This window comes from Salvelinus alpinus, chromosome 10 (assembly GCF_045679555.1).
Source record: "Salvelinus alpinus chromosome 10, SLU_Salpinus.1, whole genome shotgun sequence".
Classification (NCBI taxonomy): domain Eukaryota; kingdom Metazoa; phylum Chordata; class Actinopteri; order Salmoniformes; family Salmonidae; genus Salvelinus; species Salvelinus alpinus.
Window position 1 is genome coordinate 61189736 of NC_092095.1, and position 10804 is coordinate 61200539.

The window sequence follows — 10804 nt, forward strand, 5'->3', positions numbered from 1 at the left end:
GGTCACTGGGCAGGATAAAAGACATGGGTGGGGGTGGGGTGAGGATGTCACTGGGCAGGATAAAAGACATGGGTGGTGTGAGGAGGTCACTGGGCAGGATAAAATACATGGGTGGTGGTGGGGTGAGGAGGTCACTGGGCAGGATAAAATACATGGGTGGTGGCGGTGTGAGGAGGTCACTGGGCAGGATAAAAGACATGGGTGGTGGTGGGGTGAGGAGGTCACTGGGCAGGATAAAAGACATGGGTAGTGTGAGGAGTTCACTGGGCATGATAAAAGACATGGGTGGTGTGAGGATGTCATTGGGCAGGATAAAAAACATGGGTGGTGTAAGGAGGTCACTGGGCAGGGTAAAAGACATGGGTGGTGGTGGGGTGGGGAGGTCACTGGGCAGGATAAAAGACATGGGTGGTGTGGTGTAAGGAGGTCACTGGGCAGGATAAAATAAATGGATGGTGGTGGGGTGGGGAGTTCACTGGGCAGGATAAAAGACATGGGTGGGGTGGGGTGAGGAGGTCACTGGGCAGGATAAAATACATGGGTGGTGTGGTGTGAGGAGATCACTGGGCAGGATAAAAGACATGGGTGGGGGTGGGGTGAGGATGTCACTGGGCAGGATAAAAGACATGGGTGTTGTGAGGAGGTCACTGGGCAGGGTAAAATACATGGATGGTGTGAGGAGGTCACTGGGAAGAATAAAAGACATAGGTGGTGTGAGGAGGTCACTGGGCAGGATAAAAGACATGGGTGGTGTGAGGAGGTCACTGGGCAGGATAAAAGATATGGGTGGTGTGAAGAGGTCACTGGGCAGGATAAAAGACATGGGTGGTGGCGGGGTGAGGAGGTCACTGGGCAGGATAAAAGACATGGGGGGTGGCGGGGTGAGGAGGTCACTGGGCAGGATAAAATAAATGGATGGTGGTGGGGTGGGGAGTTCACTGGGCAGGATAAAAGACATGGGTGGGGTGGGGTGAGGAGGTCACTGGGCAGGATAAAATACATGGGTGGTGTGGTGTGAGGAGATCACTGGGCAGGATAAAAGACATGGGTGGGGGTGGGGTGAGGATGTCACTGGGCAGGATAAAAGACATGGGTGTTGTGAGGAGGTCACTGGGCAGGGTAAAATACATGGATGGTGTGAGGAGGTCACTGGGAAGAATAAAATACATAGGTGGTGTGAGGAGGTCACTGGGCAGGATAAAAGACATGGGTGGTGTGAGGAGGTCACTGGGCAGGATAAAATATATGGGTGGTGTGAAGAGGTCACTGGGCAGGATAAAAGACATGGGTGGTGGCGGGGTGAGGAGGTCACTGGGCAGGATAAAAGACATGGGGGGTGGCGGGGTGAGGAGGTCACTGGGCAGGATAAAAGACATGGGTGGTGTGAGGAGGTCACTGGGCAGAATAAAAGACATGGGTGGTGTGAGGAGGTCACTGGGCAGGATAAAATACATGGGTTGGGGTGAGGAGGTCACTGGGCAGGATAAAATACATGGGTGGTGTGAGGAGGTCACTGGGCAGGATAAAATACATGGGTGGTGTGAGGAGGTCACTGGGCAGAATAAAAGACATGGGTGGTGTGAGGAGGTCACTGGGCAGGATAAAATACATGGGTTGGGGTGAGGAGGTCACTGGGCAGAATAAAATACATGGGTGGTGTGAGGAGGTCACTGGGCAGGATAAAAGACATGGGTGGTGTGAGGAGGTCACTGGGCAGGATAAAATACATGGGTTGGGGTGGGGTGTGGAGGAGAGGAAGAGTTTCGTGAAGGTTGTTTACACGACTCTGTCCTTGATCTATGCCTTGGAACAAAAATATTCATTTTCAAGAATATCAACTGTGAGAGTTTCTCTTTTGTGAACAATATTGTAAACTCCACCAAAGTACAGGCTTTCATCGGCTGCTACACCATAGCCTTGAGGAAAAAGACAGAGGAGAAACAGCCTGCCTTGATATCATTTTCCAAACAGGCCAGCGAATCAATCATCTTTTATAATCTCCTCTAAGAGAGGATGACATCAGTGTTCCCTTCAAGACGTCTGTGTTGTTCTGTCACATCTGGTTCTGTCAAGCCTAATGCTGTGAGTGACCCTGAACTTCAGGACTTTCATGATAGTTCTTCATTTGTGCTTTTGATTACAACTTTTTGTTCCCAGAGAGTGACCCAGACAGTCAGACATTCACTGACGGTGACACTGAGGCGGGTGAAGTATGTTGACAGTGTGTCATGGTGGGTTGTTGTCATGCAACACTGCTGAAGTTTGGCATCAGTTTTAGGAGGGAAAGAGTTACCCAGTGACACACACTCAAACAGATGTCATGACACACTTGTCATTTCACATTATTGACATTGGTTATTTCTAAAAACTCCACTTCGAAGGAAAACCTTTCACCTGTATGTCGAATCAGACGATGAAAAAATTGACACTCCAATGACTTTTGAATTCTTTTACAATGCTTATTTCTCCCTATCGCTACAAATGAAATTAGATGTTGAACATGCTATGAGGGCCGCCCTATACCCCAGGAGAGCAGAGAACAAGATATCTTTATTCTCTTTGAACTCAGATCTACCTTCCAAATGAGGGCGTTACATTGAGAATAAGGATGGCATTGACGGTGTCTAGACAGGAACCTTGCCTGCAGACGTGGCAACAAACCCATCGCCTATGAAATATCAAAGTACACAGCTGCACATAAAGCTTCGCCTCTGGAATCCAATTGATATTTGAAGGAATTGAGTTCTGGTGCGCAGGTATTCTTCAGTTGTTGTTTAGTTATTACGTGGAAGATGCCACAGAGTCAGGGTCAAGGTGCGTCTCGGTGGTGCGGATCAGGTGCGTTTTCCATTATCGAAGCCTGAGGTCACTAATTGAGGTCTGAAAGCTTGTAAGACCTGATGCAGTGACCTAACAAAGAAACAGAAATGTAGCACCGCTTGGATATTGTCACATTGCCCAGAATTTCATTTAACATGTGGCAACAAGTCTTCTAGAAGGGGACAATTCCTTGTATTGGTCTCTTCTCTTTCAGTCGATTTGGAATACCTTCCCACACAAGGCCACAACTATTCACACAAGGCCACAGAGAGGGAGCGAAAGACAGAGAGAAAGATAGAGAGAGAAGAGAGTGTCAGTGAGAGAGAAAAAAAAAATGCAAATAAAAAAACTGGAAAATCCCCCCCAGAAATACCTTATTCACATAAGTATTCAGACCCTTTGCTATGAGCCTCAAAATTAAGCTCAGGTGCATCCTGTTTCCATTGATCATCCTTGAGATGTTTCTATAACTTGATTAGAGTCCACCTGTGGTAAATTCAATTGATTGGACATGATTTGGAAAGGCACACACCTGTCTATATAAGGTCCCACAGTTGACAGTGCATGTCAGAGCAAAAAAACAAGTCATGAGGTTAAAGGAATTGTCCGTAGAGCTCCGAGACAGGATTGTGTCGAGGCACAGATCTGGGGAAAGGTACCAAAACATTTCTCCAACATTGAAGGTCCCCAAGAGCACAGTGGCCTCCATCATTCTTAAATGGAAGAAGTTTGGACACACCAAGACTCTTCCTAGAGCTGTCCGCCTGGTCAAACTGAGCAATAGTGGGAGAAGGGGTGACCAAGAACCTGATAGTCACTCTGACAGAGCTCCAGAGTTCCTCTGTGGAGATGGGAGAACCTTCCAGAAGGACAACCATCTCTGCAGCACTCCACCAATCAGGCCTTTATGGTAGTGGCCAGACAGAAGCCACTCCTCAGTAAAAGGCACATGACAGCCAGCTTGTAGTTTGCAAAAAGGCACCTAAAAGACTCTCAGAACATGAGAAACAAGAGTCTGATGAAACCAAGATTAAACTCTTTGGCCTGAATGCCAAGCGTCACGTCTGGAGGAAACCTGACACCATCCCTACGGTGAAGCATGGTGGTGGTAGCATCATGCTGTGGGGATGTTTTTCAGGGGCAGGGACTGGGAAACTAGTCAGGATTTAGGGAAAGATGAACAGAGCCAAGTACTGAAAGATCCTTGATGAAAACCTGCTCCAGAGCGCTCAGAACCTCAGACTGGGACGAAGGTTCACCTTCCAACAGGACAGCAACCCTAAGCACACAGCCAAGACAATGCAGGAGTGGCTTCGGGACAAATCTCTGAATGTCCTTGAGTGGCCAAGCCAGAGCCCAGACTTGAACCCAATCGAAAATCTCTGGAGAGACCTGAAAATGTAATAAATTTTAAGGCTGTAACATACCAAAATTTGGGAAAAGTCAAGGGGTCTGAATACTTTCCGAATGCACCATATAACCTAATTAATTAGAAAATCTAATTCAGGGTGTCTTTTGCATAATCCAGAAATTGGCTATTGTACTGTATGAAACCACTTTGGACTTTGGTGGCAACTGGCTGTCTGGCTCCCTCTAGTCGTGCGCCTGTGAAGAACTGGGTGGGCGGTGTCGTCGAATATTTAAAAAGTCTAAACAAGTTGTCAATGAGGAGGAAGGAAATATAAAACCTCACCTTCCACGTCGCCAGGGTTGTCTTTGCCAGCTATCAACAGAAGGACGGGATGGCTTGCTTTGACAGCTGCCAGTGCCTCGGCGAAAGGGGACAAAGAAGCATCCTTTACAGCATTTTGAAAAACGACAACCAACCGAATCAGCATTCACAGGTGCGGGCGAGGTTGGCGGTCCCTCAACAGCAGGCTTGTTCGTGTGGATCTAAGAAGAAAGTGGTTCTCCGTTCTCCCCAGACAACGTGTAAAGCAGCGTCGGCAGCGCTTTTAAAAACGCTGAAGTTTGTTAAAAATGTACTTTGTTTTCGGGAACTTCCAGCGGAGGACCAGTTACAGCTCGTGCGCAACAGCTGGGCCCAGCTGCTCGTTTTGGGCATGGCGCAGGATTTGATCGACTTCGAGACCATGGAGACGCCAGATTTCAGTATGTTACAGAACATACTAACCAGCGGACAAGGAAGACAGGAGACCGCGCACGGGCGCAGTGACCAAGGCGTTTCTCTCACTGATGTCCAAGGAATAAAAATGTTTTTGAATAAATGTTGGGGACTGGACATCAGCACCAAAGAATATGCATATTTAAAGGGAGCCATTCTCTTCAATCCAGGTTTGTTAAACAAATTGTTTATGGTGTATTTACTAGTTTCATTATTATTAGCAAGCCTATTATTATTATTATTATTATTATAGTTGTTTTTGTTATTATTTTTATTATAATAATGATCATTATAATTATTATTATCAGTATTATTATTATTGTTTTGATAATTATTATCATTATTATTAGTAGCCTATTATTATTATATTATGAATGGGCTATTATTAACTAAGAGACTATTTTTGACTCGTTTGAGTTCACCTTAATAGTTTCTGATTTGAACCTCCATTGTATTCCCTCCTTAGACATTGCAGAGCTCCGGTGTCAAAGCTACATTCAGGCACTGCAGAGCGAAGCGCATCAAGCACTTAATGAATATGTGAAAGCCACTCACCGAAGAGACTCTACAAGGTTCACTAAACTATTCATCGCGCTCTCCATGCTACGGTCCATCAATGCAAACGTCGTTGCTGGACTTTTCTTCAAACCTGTCATCGGCACGGTCAGCATGAATGAACTTCTCCTCGAGATGTTTTACGGAAAATAGACTGAATAAACTGTTTAAAGACTGAATATAGACAGGGCTGTGGACTGGAGGCTGAACAGAATAACAACAGGCAGGTGTATACTGTAGGGTTGCTATCCATATGTATTTATTTTGCTATAACACATCCTATTTTTGTAAAATAAAAGTGTTTGCTGAACTTTGCATGTGGTTATTTCAGTTTATCAACCTATATCATATTTTTTTTAAATGATAACCTACAGTTATGTCTAATAACAAACCCATAATATATTCAATCTTATTTCATTGCAATACATTACCTGGATAATGCTGACATAGCTGCATAATACATTCAATATTATTTGATTGCAATACATTACCTGGATAATGCTGACATAGCTGCATAATACATTCAATATTATTTGATTGCAATACATTACCTGGATAATGCTGACATAGCTGCATAATACATTCAATATTATTTGATTGCAATACATTACCTGGATAATGCTGACATAGCTGCATAATACATTCAATATTATTTGATTGCAATACATTACCTGGATAATGCTGACATAGCTGCATAATACATTCAATATTATTTGATTGCAATTGTAACGGTATAGCTTCCGTCCCTCTCCTTGCCCCGAACCAGGGACCCCCTGCACCCATCTACAACTGCCCCCACCAAGCATCGTTACCCATCGCTCCACAAAAGCCGCTGCCCTTGCGGAGTAAGGGGAACAACTACTTCTAGGTCTAAGACCGAGTGACGTCACCGATTGAAACGCTATTAGCACGCATCCCGCTAACTAGCTAGCCATTTCACATGGTTACACAATACATGACCTGGATAATGCTGACAGGGATAATGCATTACTGTGTTTCACCTCAAGAGGGCAATGCTCACCCACAAACCTAAGAGAGAATTTGAGGCAGTCTAGAGAAAGACATATCCATTCATGCAGACATTGACAACTACATCAATCCCAAGGCTTTCAGCTCTCCCATAGGTCCTGAACTGTCTAGGTTGTAAACTGCTTTATAAGGTACTGTGAATATGTTAAAAACAGAAGTAGTGCTATCAGTGTTTCTAATAATATGCATTCATTCAACACGCCTCCAGACACCAATGACATAGCATCTCATGTCAGGGCAGGTCATTGGACTGGGTCGGTCCCTGCTGTACCATCTAGTGAGGGTGAGGTGGGTCAAAACACGTGTCTGGTGCCAACCAGTGTCAGGATAAGACCAGGCTGTTAGGATACCCACACCACATGCCACACACATCAATGGAACGAAGAGGCACATGGCAGGTGGCTGTGGGGATCAGGAGTGGCATGGACCCGGGGTGAGGCGTGTGGGCTTCCAGTCATGCAGTAAGGAGAGGGGACGGCTGCCAGGCCTGACAGGTGTTGCTGTGAAGACACGCTGGGCGGAGGCCGTGGGAGGAGGCAGCAGGCAGTGGCGGTGAGGCCTGATGATAAATGTGATCAATGTGGGCTAAGTTCATTATAGGAGGGGGAAGAGGAAGATGAGAAAGAGTGGGAAGAGGAGGAGAAGGAAGAGGAGGAAGTAGAGACGTCACTCTTACAATAAATACACTCTTACAATACTTAACATACACAGTTGAAAAAAGTCCTGAAAAGTTTCATTGCTTAGCGTCTGGATGTTGAAATGCAATATTTAAGAACATATCCACAAACAACGACAGAGAGGTCCCCTATGAGTAAAGATGTTCCCATGGAAATACTAGGGTTAGGGTTGTGGTTGAGGGTTAGGGTTTAAACTAGGATTTCAACATGAAGCGAGGGTTAGGGTTGTGGTTGAGGGTTAGGGTTGAACTGCGATGTGGACATGAAGCGAGGGCGGGGCAACTTTGATGGGGTGGGAGCCAAAAAATCTTTGAACTGCATACCCACATCCATACATTACCATCCATTTCGCCATTGGGTGTTCAGAAAATGTTGCAGTTTTAAAGCAGGTTTGCCACAATTCTATTATTTTTGCCATGGGGCGGAGAGAAATGTTTGCAGTTTTTATTATGATATCTGAGTGAGACTGACTAACAAAAGAAATGGTGACCCCTCGGACGGTAATTCGACCATGGCCGCTAAACTAACTAAAATGTTAGCTGACATGGGGTAATTGACTGAATATCAGAGACTGACATTACAAGAGAAAATCTCCTGATGCACAACCAAATTGTGAAATTGCACCTTGTGTTTTCTACTATTCTAACTCTCAACAGTAAGTTGAGAACCCGAGAAATGAATCCGGGAGTTGCCTTATTTCTACACAACCCATCTGACCTCCAGCTCTGAATCCAGCTCTGAACCAAACTCAGAACCCAACTCAGAACCCAACTCAGAACCCTGCTCTTAACCCAGCTCTTAACCCAGCTCTGAACCCAGCTCTGAATCCAGCTCTGAACCCAGCTCTGAATCCAGCTCTGAACCCAGCTCTGAACCCAGCTCTGAATCCAGCTCTGAATCCAGCTCTGAACCCAACTCAGAACCCAACTCAGAACCCTGCTCTTAACCCAGCTCTGAATCCAGCTCTGAATCCAGCTCTGAATCCAGCTCTGAACCCAGCTCTGAACCCAGCTCTGAACCCAGCTCTGAATCCAGCTCTGAATCCTGCTCTGAACCCTGCTCTGAACCCAGCTCTGAATCCAGCTCTGAATCCAGCTCTGAATCCAGCTCTGAATCCAGCTCTGAACCAAACTCTGAACCAAACTCAGAACCCAACTCAGAACCCAACTCTGAACCCAACTCTGAACCCAACTCTGAACCCAACTCTGAACCCAGCTCTGAATCCAGCTCTGAATCCAGCTCTGAATCCAGCTCTGAACCCAGCTCTGAACCCAGCTCTGAACCCAGCTCTGAATCCAGCTCTGAATCCTGCTCTGAACCCAACTCTGAACCCAGCTCTGAACCCAGCTCTGAACCCAGCTCTGAACCCAGCTCTGAATCCAGCTCTGAATCCAGCTCTGAACCCAGCTCTGAACCCAGCTCTGAACCCAGCTCTGAACCCAACTCTGAACCCAGCTCTGAACCCAACTCTGAACCCAGCTCTGAACCCAGCTCTGAACCCAGCTCTGAACCCAGCTCTGAATCCAGCTCTGAATCCAGCTCTGAATCCAGCTCTGAACCCAGCTCTGAACCCAGCTCTGAACCCAGCTCTGAATCCAGCTCTGAACCCAACTCTGAATCCAGCTCTGAACCCAACTCTGAACCCATCTCTGAATCCAGCTCTGAATCCAGCTCTGAACCCAGCTCTGAACTCAACTCTGAACCCAACTCTGAACCCAGCTCTGAAGCCTGCTCTGAATCCTGCTCTGAATCCAGCTCTGAACCCAACTCTGAACCCAGCTCTGAATCCTGCTCTGAATCCATCCAGCAGAGCTCTACATGCTTCAGAACCACCTATGGTGGCACTTTGACATCTCAGTCCCCCAAAGAGATACATATCTCACTCTGTCAATCATCCTAGCGCTGTAGTTTAAGTCAGTGTTTGACACATGGCATCCCTAAGTGATCCCATCCCATTTCAAATGAGGCAGGAGATCATGATGGATTGATCCCAAGGTGCCAGGCTGTCAGTACAGCAGGCCTCTTCCAGGGCATCACAGACCTTCTTTCTCTGTCTCTACAGCGCACGGCTTCTCTCTGCATGCCTTCTCTAATTAATCTGCTCCCTAGAGTTCAGTTCCCCCATAGACTTCTCATGTCCTCTTCACTTTCTCCTAATGTGACAACCTAAACCGTGGTATCAGCTCTGCCCTAGTTACCGTATAATACCCCTGTCTCCCCCATCGCTGTGTCTTGTCATAGAGAACATAATGAGAAGAAGAGATCACATTTTCCCCTTGCTGTGCCTCGTCAGTTGGTGTCAGAGGTGGGATGTGGGTCCTTTTCTGTGCGACGCCCAGTGAAACAGCATCACTGTGTTAATGCTAAATGGCAACTATGAACTACACCGGGAAAGAGCAAGAGCAGCGATACTATGCTACTGTTGGGAAGAACAACTCAAATGGCTTTGAATCTGTTTAATGAATATGAGAGAGATTCATCCAGTAAACCTCCGTCTGTAGGAATGGATCATGAATAATACATTAGCAACATTTCAACCCTAAACGCAGCATCTGCTAAGCTAATTGATTTCCTCATTGGATGATCTATCTGAGAGAAGATAGATATAAAACCATGCTGTTTATTGCTTCTTTTGGAATAGCACAGAGATAATATAGCCAATAACTCAGACAATTGGTGCAGGAGTGGCAACATTGCTGTTATTTAATAGAGACCCGACTTGTGTATTACCTGTGTAGGAGTGGCACATTTCCTTACATTGTGTATAAGGAGGTGCTACAGGCTTAACCCACTGGTTCGTTGATCCAATAATTGCATTGTTGCCTGATCATGTATATTCCTCTCAAATGTTTCCTAATTCGTTTTAAGCTCTTTCTTTCATATTTCCTCCCCCTTTGGAGAGGCTCCCCATCGCACCGGGCAGTCCCTCCCTCCCTCCCTCCCTCCCTCCCTCCCTCCCTCCCTCCCTCCCCCTGAAAGTTGCATGAAACAGGATCATCTCAGGGTGTGAATTATAAACAGGCACAGTGACTAATGTAGTCATTCACCCTGGCAGAGGTCTGCTGGCGCTTTGTTCTGACAGTTAAATACACGCACCTCTATTCAGCCAGGATTCCGCTGCTTTACGCTTCATTTCATTTATGTCATCAAGCTGGTGCCCAACTGTTTTCCGTTCCCGTCCTCCGGCCCCAGGTGTACTGAGACTTCTCTCGTTGGGAATGAAGTTGGGCTGAGGAGGAGGAGAGGGTGTGTAGGATTGCTGGTGTAGGATTTATGCTAATAGAGGGGGCGTGTGTGTGTGTGTGTGTGTGTTACGTTGAGGGGAAGTTCGAACAAACCACTTCATCAGTCATCTCTGCAGAGGATGAGTGGCATGAGACGCCCCTTGGTTTATTTCCCAGCGTTGTTTCTGTACCAACTGTACCTCACTGCCTCGTTCTCTCTCTCTCCCCCTCCCTCCCTCCCTACACAACCTCTCTGCTTTCTTTCCAATTAAGCTCTTAATTGCCAAAGATGATAACAAGTTAATTATTACTCTGCAGGCTAGTAAAAACACAGCTGTCACAGCCCTCCATGTGCCGCTGCAGTGTGTCTGTGT

General features: G+C 46.3%; 2 protein-coding genes across 2 annotated transcripts; one reads left to right on the plus strand and one right to left on the minus strand.

The window, feature by feature from the left end:
* Positions 1 to 472: 472 nt before the first annotated feature.
* On the minus strand, positions 473 to 1454 carry LOC139532958 (uncharacterized). The gene is made up of 2 exons (XM_071331103.1): positions 1045 to 1454; positions 473 to 938 (listed from the first exon to the last, which is right to left on the minus strand). The coding sequence occupies exons 1-2, from the start codon at positions 1452 to 1454 to the stop codon at positions 473 to 475; spliced, it is 876 nt and encodes a 291-aa protein (XP_071187204.1).
* A 3006-nt stretch (positions 1455 to 4460) lies between these two features.
* On the plus strand, positions 4461 to 5810 carry nr0b1 (nuclear receptor subfamily 0, group B, member 1). The gene is made up of 2 exons (XM_071330199.1): positions 4461 to 5115; positions 5412 to 5810. The coding sequence occupies exons 1-2, from the start codon at positions 4563 to 4565 to the stop codon at positions 5651 to 5653; spliced, it is 795 nt and encodes a 264-aa protein (XP_071186300.1). The 5' UTR covers positions 4461 to 4562; the 3' UTR covers positions 5654 to 5810.
* The last annotated feature ends 4994 nt before the right edge of the window (positions 5811 to 10804 follow it).